Raw genomic sequence first — 19,944 nt, forward strand, 5'->3', positions numbered from 1 at the left:
CAGCCGTCCCACTTCCATCCTCCGGCCACTTCTGAGCCTCTTGCCCTGCACGGTCCGCGGCAGCTCCGCGGGACCGCGGGCGAGGGCTGGCTGGGACTCCCGGGAGACCCCGCCGTCGGGGCAGCCCCCACGCCTGGCGCCGCCCAGCCTCTCCGCCTGGGGCCCGGCCGCGGCAGCCGCCGTGCACTCGCCGAGGAGCCAGCCACCGAGGGCGGAGGCAGAGAGGGAGCGACCGAGGCTGGGAGGGGTGTTGGCGAGAGCTCGCGCGCTGTGTATGGTCTATCAGAGGCAGCTGACCTTTGAGGAGGAAATCGCTGCTCTCTGCTCCTTCCTGTAGTAACAGCCGCCGCCGCCGCCGCCGCCACCAGGAGCCCGGGCCGGGAGCGAGCGCCGGCCCCACGGCCGGACGGCTCGGCACGACTAGGTGGGTGGTCCGGCCGCGCATCCCCGGCGGCGTGCGCCGAGAGGGGGCACTCGACTGCTGTCCCGGCCCCTGCGCCCCGGGACCCGGAGTCCGGCGGTCGGCGGGGTACGGGGAACGGTCCCCGGGACCGAGAGGGAGTTTCGGCGCAGCGCGCAGCAGGGACAAGGGATGCGGAACGTGGATGGATGGACGGAGGGGACGAAGAGTGGGCGCCATCCTCGTCCTCATGGGCAGGGGGCGCTGTCGGACTGGACAGTGGGAGACCTTGGGGGCATAGCTGGGGGGGCGGAGAGGGGCGCAGCCCAAGGGAAGGAGCGTTTGTCTCTTCTGCCCTCCTTACTTGACAACCCCAGCCACGTGCCCGGGATAGCCGAGCCGTCCAGTGGGAACTGTCAGTGGTTTTGTCCTAACTTTAGGCTGGAATATCCCTCTTTCCCAGAAATTGGACTCGGGGGTCGAAGCATGGTAGGGGGATTCTTGCAGACCTCCCCAGAGGGCCCATGGGCCTCCGCCATCAAGTTTCTCTTTCAGTTTCTAGCTGTTCCCCCCCTGGGGAAGCCCCGATGGGGAGAAGGGAGAGGAAGAGGGGGAGGGCACCTGACTTTCGGGAGCCCCTCCCCAAGCCTCAAGCAGGTTCCTTGCTAGAGGGAAGGGCGGCCTTCCCCTCCTCACCGTCTTTCTTCCCGCACAGGAAAGCGTGTCTGTGGGAGGGGAGGGGCCTGGCCTGACCGCGGTCTAGGGATGGGTGGGCACGGCAGGGCCAGGCGCAGACCCAGCCCTCGCCTCTGCCAAGAAGGCACCTCTTCAACTCTCTGCTCGCCCTAGGTGAAAGGACATGGCGGGCTGGATCCAGGCCCAGCAGCTGCAGGGAGATGCGCTGCGCCAGATGCAGGTGTTGTACGGGCAGCACTTCCCCATCGAAGTCCGGCATTACTTAGCACAGTGGATAGAGAGCCAGCCGTGGTAGGTGCCCCTGCCCTGCACTTTCCTCTGCGGGCCCCTACCACCCAGGCCCCCGGGTCTTCAGGTCTCCTCTGTGGTTTGGTGTGATTCTGGTCCTGTATGTTGTCCCAGTCTGTGCGGAAGGGGTGGTGTCCCTGGGAAAGGGGAACAGGGAAATGGGAGTCTGGGAGGGGAGAGGGGATGTTTCTACACTCTGATGCCTGTGGAGCTCCTAGGAACAAGTCTTGTGGGCACAAGCCTGGAAATTCCATGTCACTCTTGGTGCCTGACCTCCTTGCCCAAGGAGGTGCCACAGTAGGCTTCTCTCTCCTGCGGTGCCCTAAGGGATGCCATCGACCTGGACAATCCCCAGGACCGAGCGCAGGCCACCCAGCTCCTGGAGGGCCTGGTGCAGGAGCTGCAGAAGAAGGCGGAGCACCAAGTGGGGGAAGACGGGTTCTTACTGAAGATCAAGCTGGGGCACTACGCCACGCAGCTCCAGGTGGGTGAGGGCTGTGGGCCATCTGCAGGGAAGCAGTGTCAGCCTTCTCTTTCCAGCACCAAAACCCCTGGGTTTTTTCCTGGTTTGGCCACTGACTCACCGTATGACCCTGAACTTATTAGCAACTTTTCAGTGCTTCAATTTCCCCCACCCCCTCTTTCTAAATCAGACCTGTCAGATTCCCTTAGCCTATTACAAAGCAAGAAGGTTGGGTGTGTTTGCCCCCCAGAGAAGGGGGATGGGTGAACTTGCATTCTAGGCAGATCAAGCAGAAGAGATGGAGGTAGACTGAGTCAAGATTTCTTAGTCGGAGAAAGGAAAGACTAACAGATTCTAGAAATGAAGTGGGGTGGGAGAGGAGCAGAGTTGTCCTGGAGGCAAGATCTGGATAAAGGAGGCTTTAATTAAGGGTTTTGATGTAAGATGTAGCTTCTCCTTCACGTTAGGGTTATGGTGAGGAGGAGTATAGGGGAGAGAGGAAGTTTTTGTGGAAGTAGGAAAGGGGTGTGGGTGGTAATCATAGTCGAGCATTTACTGGAACTCACTTGAATATTTGGAGGACTCTTCTTAAATATAAGGCCCAGAGTGCTAGGGAAATAAAAAGTCCATCCCAGAAGAGGGAGGAAACAGGAGAAACCTGGTGGGAAGAAGGAAGCAAAATAGGAAGCCAGGGCCAGGACTATAGTGGAAAGTAACTTGACCTTGACATTAGATTCCCTTGAGCATTGAGTCATCTATCTGCTCCCTCACTTGTTTGTCTCTGGGCAAGGACTTAACCTTTCTAAGCATCAGTCTCCTCATCTGTCAAATGGGGATAACAGTTTCTGCTTATGTCATAGGGTTTCTATGATGCAAACATCAAAGGAGATGGCAGGTTGGAAGTGCTTTGTCAACTGTGGCATTCTGACACACTGCAAACCAAATGTGAAGATCTGGGAGGGCAAATCGAGTCAAGGAGAGATTAGGGGTTCTGGTGACAGTTACTGAGGCTTCCCAGGGGAAGCTGAGGCAGAGGCTGGAGGAGAGGAATGGATGGGCATGACACTGCGATGGTCAATGCTGGCCACTGGTAGCTGCTGTTGGATTCTTTCAGAACACGTATGACCGCTGCCCCATGGAGCTTGTCCGCTGTATCCGCCATATTCTGTACAATGAACAGAGACTGGTCCGAGAAGCCAACAATGTGAGTGTCCCATGGGTATGGGGAGAGGAGCTGGGAAGTCCTTCCACCCATCTTTCTCTCCAGACACAACTATGTCTTATCAACACTGGCATGAGAGAGCACCAAAGAAATAAAGGACATGGGCCAGTGGGAGATGCAGTATCACATGTAGATGTAGAGTGACCCCCTGGCTTCAGTCCCTGGCTCTACTACTTACTAGCTGTGTGACTTGAGCAAGTTACTTAACCTCTCTGAGCCTCTGTTTTTTCTATTATAAATGGGGATAGTCATAATATCTACCTGATAGGGCTATTGTGAGGATTACAGGAGATACTGGGTGGACAAAGGATAGGCAAAAAGACAAATGAAACTGAAGAGGAAGCCCTAAAAAGACACATACACATTTGGAAATTCAATCGTTGTCAGAGATGGCATTAAAAATCACCAGGGAAAAGATTTGTCATTCAATACATGGGGCTGTGGCCAAAATAAAAAATTCCCTCTGATGCTGTCTGTGGGGAGAAATGGAGCCAAGGTCTGTGTCAGAAAGACTAACCCAGGCAAGCTCAGGGAGGCGCAGCCCAAAGAGGCAGAGGGCTGAATTTCTGAAATGTTAAAGGCATCAGATATCTGCTTGAACAATGGTACAAATGGTCTATCATCTCCAAGAAAGCAAAGTGAGTTTCATAAAATGATATCCCATAGGTAAAGGCCACAGAATAGTGCCTGGAGCACGAGTCCTATTTATTACTTTTTTGTTGTTGTGGACACCGATTTCAGAAATTTGAGTGTTCATTCAGTAAATGTTAATTGAGGCCCTGCTGTGTTTCTGACAATGGACTAAGACAGGAGAAACAGATAAGTCCTGGTCCCTGCCTAGCAGAAATTCCGATGATGATAGATTCTCTAGGGGTCAGCTGAGTGCTAAGGGGGCATATATGGAAAAAGGACCCAACTCAGATTGGGGCAGGCTGGCAGGGGGTGTCCTGAGGAAAGAGGTGTCTGAAAAAGGGAAAGGGGGAAAGAAGGGAAGGAGGCAGGATGAGTTTTCTAGTCAAAAGTAACCGCAGTATATGAGACAGTAGGAAGGCACCGGCCATCCTACTGCATGCAAAGACTTGCAAGTAGTCAGTGCTATTGGGGAGAAGGGAGCCAACTGGGGATCTCCATCAGTAAAACCAGAGAACGGGCAGAAGCAGAAGACAGGTCACCAAGGGTCAACTAGTACAACCCTTGACTTGGTGCAATGACAGAGCTATCTGTACAGGTACAAATGGATTCAGCTTCAATTAAAAATCATGCCTAAGATGCCAATGTTGTCCTGGTTGTGGGGAAGATCATCCTTCTCCCAGCCATCAAACTGTTCTTGAACATCTCTGATGTTCTGGGTTTGGGGGATTTTGTGGTGCACAAGATAGACAAGGTCCCAGCCCTTAGGGAGCTCACATCCTAGTGCAGGGAAGTAGATAAGAAAGAAGGAGATGCAAAAACAAGATAATTTTGGTAAGAGCAGGGCTACATTAAATTGGTTTGTCAGAGAAGGTCACTCTGAAAAGGTGCCAGCCGCAGGTACCAGAATGTTCCAGAATGATGGAATAACAAGTGCAAAGGCCCTGAGGCAGGAACATGCTTGTGTATTCAAGGAACACAAAGTAGCTAGTGTGCTTGGGCAGCAGTGGGGCTGGCAGTTGGAGTAGGCAGAGGCTGTCAGCAAGGGCAGTGGAGGCTATGGGAAGGAGTTTGGATTTTATTCTGAGAGTGGTTAATTGGAAAGGCCCAAAAGACTTGGTTGAAGGAAAAGATCAGACTGGGCCAGTTCAGTGTCTGGATCCACAAAGCCCTGTTGAAGCCTCCCCAGTAACTGCATTTGGAGTCTCCATTGGGTCTTCATTTGGGGACACTGCCTGTGAGAGGTTCATGCTGTCCCCTCAGTCACAAGAAGGTCTTAAGGGAGGACACAGATGATGTGTGTTCACACAGCCTTGTCCCCCACTATGTCTCCAGCACCTGGCACAGTCATAGCATCAGGTCAGTGAATGACTGAAATGAGGGGTCATCATTGTTAGTAGGAAAACTCAGGTAACTCCTAGGATGTGTTGGGTTCTAGTCTCTCCAAGAGAATTCAGATGGACCCAGTGTGGGATACTCTGGTGGAGGACTACAGTAGAAATTTCCACAATAGTTTATGAAGATGCCACCGTCTACCAGGTCACATAGTTCTCCTTCTGTTCCGCCATCCACCTCAATTCTGGCAACTCTTTGACTCAAATTCCCCTTCCTTCTTATTCTAGATTTGGAGTAGTAGTATTGACATTCCCTGAGGCCTGAGGTTTTCTCACATCCTCACTGCCCAGCTAACTGCTGCCCACACTCTCCCCTGATCTGTCTCTAGGGTAGTTCTTCTGCTGGGATCCTGGTTGATGCCATGTCCCAGAAACACCTTCAGATCAACCAGACATTTGAGGAGCTGCGACTGGTCACGCAGGACACAGAGAATGAGTTGAAGAAGCTGCAGCAGACTCAAGAGTACTTCATCATCCAATATCAAGAGAGCCTGAGGATCCAGGGTAAGGCAGGCATAGGAGGGCAGTGCGTGTCTGGAGGACCAAGTGAGACCACTTGCAGCCTGCAGGGTTGGGCCTAGGTCCATGTCTAGCTCCTCAGAACCTTACCCAAGGTGTAATGGCTCCCAGTGATGGAGCCCCTGCCATGGGCCAGGCTCCAGGCTGAATCCTTTGCGTGCATTATACAATTCAGTCTTTACAACAGCCATAGGAAATAGGTGGTTATATTATTCCTGTTTTGCAGATGGTAAAACTGAGTTTCAAAGAGAACAAGTAACTTGGCTGGGCTGCTTGTAAGTTGCAGAACTGGATCTTCCGTAGAGCTATGTCTGAAAATCCCTATACTTTATTAACCACTCTTCAGTGAATATATCAATGAATGAATTAATGAATGAATGAACATGGACAAAGTGTTTCCCAATCAGAGGGATGACTTTAGTTGGGAGTCCCCTGATTGAGCCAGGCTGGGGAGAGGTGGAATTTCAGGAATGCCCCTCCTTGAGCCTCACTGATATGAGGTAAAGCTGGGAGGAGGGGCTAACAGTGGAAAATTCTCCTGTCTCCTAGTTCAATAGTTTGCCAATGGCTGCCATGAGAAGGGTGCGGGGAAAGAAAAATTAACTTAGAAGGAATTAAGCCCGGGTACACTTTTAGGAGTTCTTAAAGGAGTACCTTGAAATGGCTCATCTTCCTCCACTCCAAATTGACCACAGAGCTATACCACCCCATCCTAGTGAGAACAGGAAGTGTCAAGCTGCCTTTTCCTTTGCTCTGTTTTTGGCTTCTTAAGGTAGACCCTTAGGTCATTGATTTAGACCTTTTTTCTTTTCTAATACATATATTCAGAGCCATCAATTTCCCTCTCAGCAGTGCTTTAGCTGTATCTCATGATTTTGGATATGCTTTATACTCATTCTTGTTCAATTTGAAATATTTTCTAGGATCTCTTCTGAGTAATTATTCTACCCATATATTATTTAAAGGTATATTGTTTAATTTCCAAATATTTGGTTTTTTTCTAGATGTCATATCATTATTGATTTTATTTTCATTTCATTATTGAATCCCATTGTCGTTGAAAACATAGTCTATATGATCTCTTCTTTTAAATTTATTGAGACCTCCTTTATGCCCCAGCATATGCTCTATCTTGGTGAATGTATTTTGTAGACTTGAAAAGAATGTATGTTCTGAAGTGGTTTCATTTTAAAAATAGCAATAATCAATTCACTAATGTTAACAGATATAATATATTAACATAATAAAATTTTTTAAAAATCCCAAAACTGAGAAACCAACATCTGTTTTACAAACCAAATTCAGTGAGTAGAGTGGCATTGCTTTATATTTTTACAAATCTCTTTAATGTTAGGCTTAATAGGAGATAATTGGATCTGGCTTTCAATCTGTTGTAATATAACATATCTTGCAGCATTGAGAAAACTCTGCTGTGAGGGGTGTGTATAACTCAAGTGCTTAGCATGCATAAGGTCCTGGGTTCAATCCCCAGTACCTCCTCTAAAAATAAACCTAATTACTTCCCCACCAAAATAAAAAAAAATAAGTAATACAATAATAAATAAATATTAAAAAATAAGAAAACTCTGCTGTATCCTTATAAATAATTAAAAGGAAAAAAAGGCAATAAAGTCTTATGACTTTGTAAAAATAGTTTTGGCTTTGTGGACCACCTATAAAGGTCTTAGGAACACTTCAGGGATCCCTGGTTCACGTTTTAAGAACCACTGATAAGTCTTTATTGATTTTCTTTTTTTTTGCTTAATTATTCCATCAGATGATGAGAGCTATTAAAATCTCCTATTATATTGTGGAATTCTCCAATTATTTATGTAAATATTTGCTTTATATATTTTGAAGCTTTGTTATTAGATGCATATACATTTATGATTAATGACTTTCTGATTGACATATTAATTATGGAATATTTTTCTTGATCTCTGATAACACTCTGACTCGATCTACTTTATCAGATATTAATATAACTACTTTAGCTTTCTTATTCTATATTGAAGCAGCATATCTTTACTCATACTTTTTAAAATTTGAAATATAGACAGCATATAGTTGAATCCTGCTTTTGTATTTATTCTCAATCTCTGCTTTTAATTGAGATTCTTAGTCCATTAATATTTAATGTAATATTAATATAAAGTATTGAGGTCCATATTTTAATATTTATTTTGCTTTGTCCCTTTTCAGTGTTTGTTCCTCTGTTCCTCCTTTTTTATTTTAAAATTTTAAAGAGTCTATTTTAATTTAACTATTTAAGCTTTCCTCCAAACCCTGCCCTATGAGTGTTTTCTACATCCAGAGGTTAGCACATTGCCTGAGTCATAGCAGGTGTTGAGTACATTGGGGGGATGATTCTAGCACATCTTTCTCCCATCTGAATCCATCCCAGATAAACCCGAAGAATGGACGGTCCTCTTCCTAGATTAGGGAACAGGAGGTTTCAGTTGTTATTTCTACCCAAGGCCTGTGACTGGTTGACAGTACTGATGATCCTGTCCTTGGGTCTTCTGTTTCCTATTTGTGCGTTTGGGTTTGGATTCTGGCTGGGTTTGTATCCAACGTGCAGTGTCAGCTCAGTCTCATTTATCAAGTGCACCCATCAGAAACGCAGACTATTGATCTGTTTGCGCAAGGGAAGTCTCAGCTGCCTCCAGTGGAGCAGACAATTGGCTCACGTTTTCTGGCGTCCCTCCCAGAACTTGTGCAGATTGCCAGGAGAGACCTAAGTGGTTCGCTTGCACAGGGAGGTCGGGCCCGGGTGTCGGGATCACCACCTCCTCCCTGCGGATGGCAGGATTCTGAGGTGGCCGTCCAGGTTATTCTGCTGCGTTCCTTGCCTGGACAGTACTCTTCCTGCTCAGTCCCCTGCAGTCTTTATGGAACCGTGTTTCTCAGTTCTCTTCAGTTCTGGGCTTTCCTGGCTGTCCAGAGCTGCTTTAGTCTGTCCCAGAGTGTGCGTCCACGGGGGCAGGGCCAAGGTCAGTGTGACATGGCCCTCAGAGGCCTGCCAGGAACTTGACCAAGACGTGCTGACGCTCACGCTTCTTGACTCAGCCCCAGGGAGAACACTGGGATGTTCAGAAAGGCTAGTGGCCGGGGTAGGAATCCCAGCATCCAGGATAGTGCTTACCTTTGGAGGGAGGGGTGGGTCTGCAAGCAGGGGAGGGTGTACAGGTGCTTGGACTGTGGGGATATTTGATTTCTTAAGCTGGATTATTGACACACAGGTGTTCCTGGTATCATCCTTTCTACTTCCCTGTGTCTTAAGTATTTCATAACAGATTTTTTGAAAAGGGAGTCAGCGAGGCCTCATTGCCTTATTCCTGCCATTGATGAGATTCCCAACAGCTGGTGTGGAGAGAAGCTACCTCCTCTCCTGAGAGCATTTTGCTGCTTTTGTGTCCCCAGTGGGCCTTGGTCCCTCTCCCCACCTCTGTTTCCCCCGGTTGGTCAGCTGAGCTCACAGTGGCCCAACCTGGACAGGCATGTTAGGCACCTTCAGCACCAGGACAGACCCCTCCTTCCCGAGGAGAGGCTGCTGCGCCCGGGAGTCGGGGCAAAGCCAGCGGAGCGGGGCCTTCCTGACGAGGCTCTGCCGTGTGAGGTTGGGGCCGAAGCTGCTGGTCTCCGCCACCCTTCAGTCCCGTCCTGTAACCATTAAGCATAAGGACTGCCTCTCACCTGGGGCGTACCCGTGCCAGGCAGCTTCTGGAGTGTTTTCTGTGTCATCCCTTGTTTAACCTCACGGCGGGCACAGAGGCAGCCGCTGGGATTCTCCCGTTTCACCCACGGGGAAACTGAGGCATAGGAGAGGGAGGGGCTTTGCCCGAGTTCTCCCCCCTGGTGAACGGCGAGGGCGCACTTGGGACCAGGCAGTGTGGCTCCAAGCTGGACCCTGGGTGGGGTGGGACGGCTGTGGGGAAAGGGATGCCATGGGCAGGATCCTCGCCAGCTGTACCCCAGGCCTCCGTCCCCCCATTTCCTGGAGAGGAGCTCAGAGTTGGGGGGGCCAGGCAACGGTGCCCACTCACCTCTGGGCACCCTTGGCTGTAGAACCCGACTCGCCGTTGGTCAGATGTGTCCCTGGAGGGTCTTGCCCGGCTTCCTGCTGGACTGTGGGAGATCATGGTTGCGGTGTCTGTCCCTCCTCTAGCTCAGTTTGCCCAGCTGGCCCAGCTGAACCCGCAGGAGCGTCTGAGCCGGGAGACGGCCCTCCAGCAGAAGCAGGTGACCCTGGAGGCCTGGCTGCAGCGCGAGGCCCAGACGCTGCAGCAGTACCGCGTGGTGAGTGGCTCTGTGTCCCTCTCCTCCCAGGTAGAAAGGTGACATCCCAAGCTGTCCTGGTGACCCCAGAGAGGGAGAGAGCCAGGAGGAGAACAGGAGGCCAGGTCCTCTCCTGTAGACGCCTGCGAGGCAGAGCCGTGGGGGAGAGGGGAGGGGCCCCACCTGCTGAGGGGGCCTGCAGGGTTGTTCTCTGGGAGCCCAGGAGGGCCTGCTGTCCCCACCGCCCTGCAGGAGCTGGCCGAGAAGCACCAGAAGACCCTGCAGCTGCTGCGGAAGCAGCAGACCATCATTCTGGATGACGAACTGATCCAGTGGAAGCGGCGGCAGCAGCTGGCCGGGAACGGAGGGCCCCCCGAGGGCAGCCTGGACGTGCTACAGTCCTGGTAATGGGTGTGGGGGAGGCGGGCAGGGCCCAGAGTGGTGCCACAGCTGCTATTCTGCTTCCCGCCTTTACACGTGCAGCCGGCTCCCTCTGTCCTGGCGCAGGTCTTACTTCACTGGTGCTTCTGGGTCCTGATAAGGACTTTGGTGCCCTGATCCTGGGCTACGTCCCCATGAGGGGAGTCACTGGACCGGGGAGTGGGGCAGGGCCTGATGTGCAGTGTGGCGCTCAGGCTGATTGGACCCAAGTCAGGGTCATTCCTCCTGTGTGCTTCTGGAAGGCGGGGCAGCTCTGCTCTGCCCGGTGGACGGGAGAGGTGGCTAAGGTGCCAAGGCTTCCTGGGGGTGGAGCTGGGTCTGGGCCTCCTCCCCAGCCTGGGAACCTTCCCGCCTCTGGCCTGGGGGATGTGGGAGTGAAGCCATTGTCCTTCCCGGTGGCCTCGGGGCACCCGTGCAGGTGTGAGAAGTTGGCGGAGATCATCTGGCAGAACCGGCAGCAGATTCGCAGAGCTGAGCACCTGTGCCAGCAGCTGCCCATCCCCGGCCCAGTGGAGGAGATGCTGGCTGAGGTCAACGCCACCATCACGGACATCATCTCAGCCCTGGTGACCAGGTGATGGCTGCCTCTTGGCCATGCCCAGCGCCCCAGTTGGCCTGGGTGGGGCAGCAGGGTCTTTGTGGACAGGGAGCTCCCACTTGAATCCTGTCTCTCTGCCTCGCACTCTCATCCCATCCCCCTCCATCCCCTGTTGCTATGGCCTCTGGATGTTGACCTTGCCCGGTGTCTCTCGTGGACACTGCATGGGCTGCCCTTGTCCCCTGCAGCCCCTTTCAGCTGCTGAGTTCATTTCGCTGCCTCCCCTCCCACCACCTTCCCCGACTCGCAGTGGCCTCCCAGGGATCGGGGGCTGTGCCATGTGCCACGTGCCCTTCCTTCTCCTGCTGAGCCCCTGCGAGGCAGCCTCCCTGTGGGGAGGGAGGGACCAGAGCTCTGTCCCCTGAGGCTGCACCCGGTCATTTGTGTGCCTGCAGCACATTCATCATCGAGAAGCAGCCCCCTCAGGTCCTGAAGACCCAGACCAAGTTTGCAGCCACCGTGCGCCTGCTGGTGGGCGGGAAGCTGAACGTGCACATGAACCCCCCCCAGGTGAAGGCCACCATCATCAGTGAGCAGCAGGCCAAGTCTCTGCTCAAGAACGAGAACACCCGCAAGTACGTCGCCCTCCCTCCGCCTGCTTATCCCCAAGCTCAGCCTCTGCTCTACGGCAGGAGTCCTGGGTGATGAGGACAGCAGAGCCGCCCTCTCTGCAGCCCTTTGCCCTGCATTGCTACGTGGTCCGGTGTCTCTCCAGGACACTCTGTGCTGGTGTTCACCTCCTGCTAGAGCCTCCCCTGTCCCTGCCATGCCTGGGACATAGTAGATCAACAGGGATTTCACTGCTGGGGTGTCCGAGGACCTGTGCCGAGCACTGGGACACAGCCGTAAGCCACACAGAACTTGGCTCTGTCCTCGTCTAGCCTCTAAACTAGCAGAGCAAGCAGCAGACACGAGAAATGACTAATGACTAGCAGGGGACAAGGGAGAGGTATAGGGCACGTGGAAGTGGGTCATGGAGCAGGTGGAGCAGAATGACAATTAGTCCCAAGGCTGCAGGATGTCTAGGAGGAGCGAGGGATAGGGCACGGAGAGGGAAGACTTTCAGGCAGAGAGACGTGGGCCTGTCCTGAGGAAGGAGCAAAGAGAAGGCATATGTGGCTAGAGAACCCAGGGGTCCAGGGGTCTGGCAGTCCAGCCACAAAGTGAATGAAGGAAGAGTGAGTGAATGGGAGCCGGGGTCATGTGCACTGAGGCCCACCGTGTGCTCTGGGGATAGGATGACAAATACAACAGAGGTCCTCACTCTCTTGGAGCTTATATTTGGGCTGAGGAGGGAGACAGTCATATATCCTTAAAAATCAGGCAGCATCAAAAGGTTATAGACTCTAGACAGAAAACTGAAACAGAGCCGTATCACAGCGTCTGAGTAGTCATCAAGGAGGGCCTTTCTCAGGAGATATTTGAGTCGAGACCCGAAGGAGGTCAAGAGTGTTCGAGACCATAGGAAGGGCAAGGACAGAAGTCCTGAGGCAGCACAAAGACTGCGTGTTCACAAACAGACAAGGCAGCAGGCTGGCTTGTCCTGAGTGAGGGGAGAGGAGCCCAGTGAGGCCAGGGAGGGGGGCAGGGTCATGACGTTTATCTCAAGTGGCACTAGAAGCTGCCAAAGGCCCTCACATCAGTCTCCATACCCAAGGAATTTTGATAGAGACCAGGCCCCACCCTTGGAGACCTCACTTGGGTGCTCCCAGGCTGATGAAAAAGTGAGCCCAGCGACACGTGGAGGAGGAACGGTCTCAGGGGAGGGGCGGGGGCTGCTGGCTGGGCTTGGTGGAGAAGCCCCGGCCTGAGGTGCGGACAGGACTGCGCTCCTGGCCCTGGCCCCGGCCCCCATCCAGTGGAGATGACTTCCTCTCCCCTTCGCAGCGAGTGCAGTGGAGAGATCTTGAACAACTGCTGTGTGATGGAGTACCACCAGGCCACAGGCACCCTCACTGCCCACTTCAGGAACATGGTGAGAACCGGGCCGGGCCATGGAGGGGGGCTCTGCTGGAAACTGAATCCCCATAACCAGCCGCGTTCTCCTCATCCCGCTCTGACCTCCTGCCCTGCAGTCGCTAAAGAGGATCAAGCGCGCTGACCGACGAGGCGCAGAGTCTGTGACAGAGGAGAAGTTCACGGTCCTGTTTGAGTCTCAGTTCAGCGTCGGCAGCAATGAGCTTGTGTTCCAGGTGAAGGTGAGGCCCTGCTGCTCCCCCATCCCCCACGGGCCTCCGGCAAGCTTGAGAAAGCCAGAGACTTGAATCCTCACCCAGGCACAGTCCAGGTACCCTGAGATGCTCTCAGAAAACCTAATTTCACTCTGCTGGTGCCTGTGTGCTGGGTTATAATCTGGCACCAGCCCACAAAATACAGGCAATGGGCCAAGAAGAATTCTGCTGTGTGTTTTTTGTTTGCTTTTGCTTTGGTTTTGCTGGGAGGGGCTTGAGGAATGAGGTTTGGGAGTCTTCCCCAAGTGGAGGGCAAGAGGGTAGTCATACTTACTCCTTGTTTCTTGGGCCCCCATAGACCCTGTCCCTTCCTGTGGTTGTCATCGTTCACGGCAGCCAGGACCACAATGCTACCGCCACAGTGCTGTGGGACAATGCCTTTGCTGAGCCAGTGAGTCCCCGCAGGACACCCCCCTCAGCCCCTCCAGGCCCTCAGAATCTCCCAGGTTCAACCCCTGGGCCCCTGCTGAGTGGTATTCCCCCACCCCAGGACCCGACCACAGGTCAGGGGGCAGCTGGTGTGAGCGCCCTACCCTCCACATATCCTCGACTCTGTCTGGGCTCCAGGTCACGGGACTGGGGTCTCCTTGGTTCCTCTAGGCTCTGGTCTGGGTCTGCATCCCTGCACACCCACCTCCTCTGCCCCTGTCCCCCGGCCTCTCTTTCTCTCATGTTTGTGTTTCCTTTTCTGGATTTTTCTCAGTCCCCTCTGAGACTAAGTGTGTGTGTGTGTGTGTGTGTGTGTGTTTAAATATCTCCTACTCCCTCACTCTGCCTTTTTTCCTTTTCTTCTCTCCCCCTCCAGGGCAGGGTGCCGTTCGCGGTGCCCGACAAAGTCCTGTGGCCGCAGCTGTGCGAGGCACTCAACATGAAATTCAAGGCCGAAGTGCAGAGCAACCGGGGCCTGACCAAGGAGAACCTTGTGTTCCTGGCGCAGAAGCTGTTCAACAGCAGCAGCAGCCACCTCGAGGACTACAACGGCATGTCCGTGTCCTGGTCCCAGTTCAACAGGGTGAGGGACGGGCGTGCGCCCGCTGCCTGCCGGGGACCACTCGTGCCCTGCCTCCTCCCCCACCTCACAAAGGGTTACTGCCCGTGGTCAGCGGCCCACCTCCACCCTCAGGCCCCCTCTCCTACAACCAGGAGAGACAGGGTTGCTACCCCAAGGAATCCCAGCAGCCATGAGAGCTAAAGCAAGGCAATGGAAGGAGCCAGAGCTGGGTGTCAGCATCCTGGGATTCCCATCCTAGATGTGTTAACTGATTTGCCCAGCCCCGTCCCTCCTCTGTGCTGCAGTTTCCCCATCTGTGAAATGAAGGGGTGGGGTAGGAATGACTTTGGAGGTCTCGTCCAGCTTGGACAATTCTTTGCACTTCCAACCTTCACTCCATGGGATTGCCCTGGACCCCTGGGTTTGAGAGGCAGGAGGCCTTTTTACTCTCTGGTTCTCTAGGATACCAGTTGGGGTGGCTGTATCAGTTTGTGGACTGCTGGAGTCTAGGGCTGGCAGGATGAGGAACTGGGAGAAGGTCTGGGTGAGGACCAGTGGGCACTGTTTTCTGGACCACCTGTAACTTGGGGTTTCCCGGGGGCTCTCAGGAGAACTTGCCCGGCTGGAACTATACCTTCTGGCAGTGGTTTGATGGGGTCATGGAGGTGCTGAAGAAACATCACAAGCCCCATTGGAATGATGGGTGAGGCATGGGGGCCCAGGAGTTGGGAGGTCATGGGCTCAGGGGACAGTGGCTGCTGGCTCAGCAGTGACACCGTATGCTCCATGCACCCAGAGCCATCCTAGGTTTTGTGAATAAGCAACAGGCCCATGATCTGCTCATCAACAAGCCCGATGGAACCTTCTTGTTGCGCTTTAGTGACTCAGAAATCGGGGGCATCACCATTGCCTGGAAGTTTGACTCTCGTGAGTGCCCTGTGTTGCCCACACTCCACGACCCTGTCTCCCATTTCTTTGTTCCCCATTCTCCATCAGGCCTGCATCCTTCAAAGATGCCCAATGGGAAAGATGGGAATTGAACTTGGAGGATGGGAGGAGTATTGCTCAGAAACACATTCCCTTTCTAGGGTTTTCCATTTGGGAGAACCTAAAATCACTGGCCCCCCTGACTCCAGAACTTCCAAGCGAGTCTTTGAGCAGTGTCTGCTCTCCTTTGTCTGTCCTGACGCAGCCTTGTTGGTATCTGCTCGCCCGTGGTCACCTCCTTGCCCTATGCAGAAGAGCACAGGGTGGGGGTTGCATGCAGGCTAGTAAAAGCCGGGATGTCTCTGCAAGCCTGCCGCCAGCCCTGATCCTCCTCCTGAGGGTGGTGGGTTGTGGGAACGAGCTTGGTCTCTTCACAGCGGACCGTAACCTGTGGAATCTGAAGCCATTCACCACGAGGGATTTCTCCATCCGATCTCTGGCCGACCGGCTGGGAGACCTGGACTATCTCATCTACGTGTTTCCAGACCGGCCCAAGGATGAGGTCTTCTCCAAGTACTACACTCCTGTGCTCGGTGCGTCCGGCCCTGGTACTCTTGGGGCTAGTCAATGTGGCCGCCCCAAGAAGAGCCCAAGGGCATTTCCCCTGTGGGTGTGGATCCATGGGACGGTGCAGAGCATGCACAGAGGATTTCAGGGCTCACAAGTGAAGACAGGGAAAGCGATACCTCTACCCAGCTTTATTCCCTGCAAAGCAAAACGCCAAGTGGACTCTCACTTCTGTGCCCTTGGTGAAAGAGGCTACGGGCTGGGGGGAGGAGCCGGGATAATGCAAACCCACAGATAATGCACTACTCCCCTCTTAATCAGCTGCCCTCACCACTCTCCACCCTCAGACCTGCCCCCAGGTTGAGTGGAGGAAGCAAAATGGATAGGTTTTTTCTCTTCAACCTGTCCCTGGTTCATTGGTTGGGTTTGCTCATTGGTGTTGATTCTGTTTCCTGGGTAGGGGGTGGGGGCGGGGAGAGAGAAAGCTAATGGCTAGAAAAGGAAGCTGGAGAAGGGATGAGCCAGGGGTCTAGGGGGGCCCTCAGGCTGATGTTAATTGGGAGTCTGTGGGAAATCTCATCCTTGCTAAGGCCCCAGGGCAATGTAGGGAGGCAGCAGACTGCATGGGTGGGTTTCCACCCACTGGGGAGCTCCCAGAGACTGGTTCTCATCACCGTCCCCTCTCCCCCTGCAGCCAAAGCAGTGGACGGATATGTGAAGCCACAGATCAAGCAAGTGGTCCCTGAGTAAGTGTCCCGGGTCCGGCTCTGCTCTTGGGGCTACCTCTTTTCTCCCCCATCCCCTCCCCACCTCCTCACCTCTCACCATCCCCCCTCCCATTGAGGGGCCCAGTGTTCCCTCCCCCTCACACCTGGCCCAGCCCTGGGGAGGGAACTGGGCCTACTCACGAGGGGGTCAGTACCCAGGGCTCCGCTCCTGCAGCCAGAGCCCCATGCTCAGCAGGCCTTTGTCCTTCTACACCTGAAGAAGACATGAAGATGCCCCCTGAGCCCCTCCCCACATCAGTTGATGCTCCGCTCTGCTCCCTCCCACAGGTTTGTGAGCGCCTCTGCAGACTCTGCTGGGGGCAGCGCCACCTACATGGACCAGGCCCCCTCTCCAGCTGTGTGCCCCCAGGCTCATTATAACATGTACCCACAGAAGTAGGTTGTGTTCTCCTGGGGCTTGGAGGGGAGGAACTGGGCACTTGGCCTCAGGCTGGGCCCCTGGAGGGCTGGTGGGCAAAGGCATCCAGAGTTCCCCTAGGTCTGAGACCACCCAGCCCAGGCCAGGCTCTGGCACTGGCCCAGGTGAAGGGTGGGTGAGATCAGCGGATAAAAAGCATAGAGCATTTTGAAACTACACATAGCAGGGTCCTTGCTGTGGTACTGACAAGCTGTGTGACCTAGGGAAAATTATTGAGCCTCTCTGATACGCAGTTGCTTCATCTGTAAAATGGAGGCAGGAATACCTACCACATGGGATGGGGTCAGGACTAAGTGAGAGAGCACAGGTAGAGTATTTAGCACAGATGAGGCTGTTGTAAGGGCTTGATACAGGGTAGCTGTGGATGGAGTGATTATTCTTAGGAGTTGTGTGGGAACGGGGTATCAATTGCTCTTCTCTGGAGTTCCCAGAGCAGAGAGTTACTTCTCTTTTGAGTTGTGGGTGGCCTGCTGCAGAGAGCTGACCGCAGGCTTGGGAGTCACAAACCGGAATTCCAATCCTGACTCCACCTGCCAACCAGGTGGCCCTGAACAAGTTTCCTAACATGCTGGAGCCTCAGTTTTCTTCTCTACAAAGTGGAATAAAGGCCTGCCTCACAGGTGGCTGTGAGGATTGGTGTAAGCTGGTTGAGAGGCCCAGGGCTTCACAGGTTCTCAGTGAATGGTGCCTGGGATTTCATGGATTAGTGTCGAAGGTGGGCATAGCTCACTCCCCCAACCACCTCGTTTTACAGATGAGGACAGGGACGGGGAAGGGAATTCCCTGAGACCATTCAGTGAGGTCGTGAGTGATGAAATTAGAACTGGGGTGTCTCCCAACAAGCCAATGAGTGATTCAACTTGGGGTGTGGGAATCTAGCCAGTGTTGCTCCTGTTCCCAGTAGACCCTAGTCCCCCAGCTGTCCCCAGGAGCTTTGGGCTGTGAGGCATGCCAGTGGCCTCTTACACTCCTCTCTCTCCACCAGCCCTGACCCCGTCCTTGACCAGGATGGAGAGTTCGACCTGGATGAGACCATGGATGTAGCCCGGCACGTGGAGGAACTCTTACGCCGCCCGATGGACAGCCTGGACCACCGGCTCTCCCCGCCTACTGGTCTCTTCACCTCTGCCAGAGGCTCGCTCTCGTGAATGTTTGAACCCCACACTTCTCTTCGGAAACAATACTCAATATGAAGAGTTCATATTCAGTGTGATTTTATTTTTCTATTGCTGTGCCTGTTGATGGCTTTGCAGGCAGCACACGGCCCTGTGCACGTGTGCGTGCGTGTATCTGTGTATGAGGTGGGCCCGCCTCGCCTTCGCAGTCCCAGGCACGTGGCTGCAGCAGCCGCTGCCTCTTTCTTCAGAGAGAGGTGTTCCAAGAGCCCACTGGGTCTGTCCTTTGCAGGTACTCAATGCAGGCAAACCAACTCCTGCCAGAGCCTTTGTCTGCCCAGCAGCTGTTTGGAAGAAATTATTCAAGAAGGGAAAAGAGACAGGTAATGAATGTCTCTAAGCTCCATTGTGACTCCTGAGTTAGAAGCTTCACCTCCCAAGTGTGTGTGCATCTGCTCTTGTACAGAGCAACATACGTGTTGGTCTCTTGATTCTTCCTCACAGGAGGGAGGCTGGGGTTCAGTTTTGAGAGATATTTTATACTTTGATGAATATGGACTTCAGACTTTTTGTGAACTGAGCTGATCTAGGCCATGGCCATGTTCCTAACAGCAGAAATGGGTGATTTTCGTTGGGGCCTGTTGGAGCTGCTCTGAGTATGGCGTTTCTAGGCCTCTTGGCCTCCAACCAGGGGGCTCTGGCTTCAAGTCTATGAGGCCACTGCCCACAAGCCTACTCTTTCCACCCATTACCCCCTTCCCTCCGGCCGGCCTCAGCCTTCTTTCCTCACCTGTCTTACTTACTTCCTACTTACTTATGGGAAAGGTGAAGGGGAGTGGGGGAGACTGCACTAGGACGTGGTGGTGACCAGAAGGCCCAGGGCTTGCAGGGTTGATCCCTTCCCCTCTTGGAAAAAAACCTGCTGCAAGAAGCAGCATCAGGGGCCTGCCGCACGCCTGTGGAGTCTGGAGTGAGGGGTAAAAGCTGATTGCCTTCCGCTGTGCTGGGAGGTGGAACCTGGAACAGGCTTCATCACAGTTGCATAACTGGCTGTGGTCTGAGGCCTGGCTCCCAACCTCACACACTTCTCCCTCTGAGGCTGCCGCGTGCAGCCCAGGGCAGTGACTGGGAGTCCCAGGTTGACACATCTCTAAAGGAAGGTGGGGATGAGAAGAGGGATTCTTTTGTACTTTGTACATAGGCCATACATCTGTGTAAACTGTGTTTTTGAATAAATTTTTTTTTCCATAAATTTGCTGGTATGGCTCCTGGATCACAGGGACCGCTGGAGTCGTTTTGTTCCTTTCCTCCCGCTTGGCTGGTGCTGCAATGTGTAGCCTGAAGCTGCCACTCTGCTCCCTTTTCTGTGGTTTTAAGGGTGCCACCCCCCTCCCAGTACTGTCAGTGCCTCTCAGAAGACTAAAGAACTCCACGTCTTAGGTAAAGATAGGGCAGGAATTACTGAGGGGTGGGGAGAACTTTGGTCCCTGCCTCTCCTTATCAGCTGCTGCTATAAGCAATCTTGAAGGTGGCAGCTGAGGGCCAGGGCCCAGCCATTCTCAATACCCCTGCCCCTGCTGGAGAGGGGTGGGCACCGCCAGAGTCTCACAGCAGCCCCTCCTCCCCTGGCCTCTCCCCAGAGACCAGCAGGTGGCACCATCCCACTGCCACTGCGTTTTCAAACGGTCGGCCTGAGAAGAGGACGGTCCCCCGTTTGGCCCCTGGCACCTAGAGCCCAGGGGCTGTCACTGAAGGCCTGGGTATGGGGAAGCAAGACCTATGACATGGTTACTTCAGGGATCAAAGCAAGGGAAGAGGGGCTCGCAGGGGCCCAGCGCGGGGCTGGCGGGGTGGGCGGGCGGGGAAGCAGCGCCGGAGCCCTGAGCGCGCTAATCTCCAGCCGCATCTCTGCAGGGGAAGGCGGCGCGTATCTCCCGCACGGGCTCGTCTCCAAGGTGCTCGGCGCGGGGGGAGGGGG

General features: G+C 53.7%; 1 protein-coding gene across 2 annotated transcripts; it reads left to right on the forward strand.

The window, feature by feature from the left end:
- The first annotated feature begins 297 nt into the window (after positions 1 to 297).
- On the forward strand, positions 298 to 19,218 carry LOC105090457 (signal transducer and activator of transcription 5A). Of its 2 annotated transcripts, XM_031468751.2 has the most exons (19): positions 298 to 424; positions 1,250 to 1,387; positions 1,712 to 1,868; positions 2,962 to 3,051; positions 5,423 to 5,597; positions 9,781 to 9,911; positions 10,143 to 10,294; positions 10,750 to 10,905; positions 11,325 to 11,504; positions 12,817 to 12,904; positions 13,005 to 13,127; positions 13,459 to 13,551; positions 13,966 to 14,172; positions 14,760 to 14,854; positions 14,948 to 15,078; positions 15,516 to 15,671; positions 16,340 to 16,391; positions 16,701 to 16,808; positions 17,837 to 19,218. In XM_031468751.2, exons 2-19 carry the CDS (start codon positions 1,260 to 1,262, stop codon positions 17,997 to 17,999), a joined length of 2,385 nt encoding a protein of 794 aa, XP_031324611.1. In that variant the 5' UTR covers positions 298 to 424; positions 1,250 to 1,259; the 3' UTR covers positions 18,000 to 19,218. The 2 variants fall into 2 exon arrangements, with proteins under 2 accessions (XP_031324611.1, XP_064351798.1); XM_064495728.1 differs by lacking the exon at positions 13,459 to 13,551.
- Positions 19,219 to 19,944: the final 726 nt, after the last annotated feature.

This window comes from Camelus dromedarius, chromosome 16 (genome assembly GCF_036321535.1).
Source record: "Camelus dromedarius isolate mCamDro1 chromosome 16, mCamDro1.pat, whole genome shotgun sequence".
NCBI classification, from domain to species: Eukaryota; Metazoa; Chordata; class Mammalia; order Artiodactyla; family Camelidae; genus Camelus; species Camelus dromedarius.

Excerpts from the sequence above, each read along its gene's own strand:
- LOC105090457 (XM_031468751.2), top strand. The coding sequence starts at position 1,260 with ATGGCGGGCTGGATCCAGGCCCAGCAGCTGCAGGGAGATGCGCTGCGC. Across the intron at positions 3,052-5,422 it reads TGGTCCGAGAAGCCAACAAT|GGTAGTTCTTCTGCTGGGAT; the intron begins GTGAGTGTCCCA and ends ATCTGTCTCTAG. Across the intron at positions 13,552-13,965 it reads ACAATGCCTTTGCTGAGCCA|GGCAGGGTGCCGTTCGCGGT; the intron begins GTGAGTCCCCGC and ends CTCCCCCTCCAG.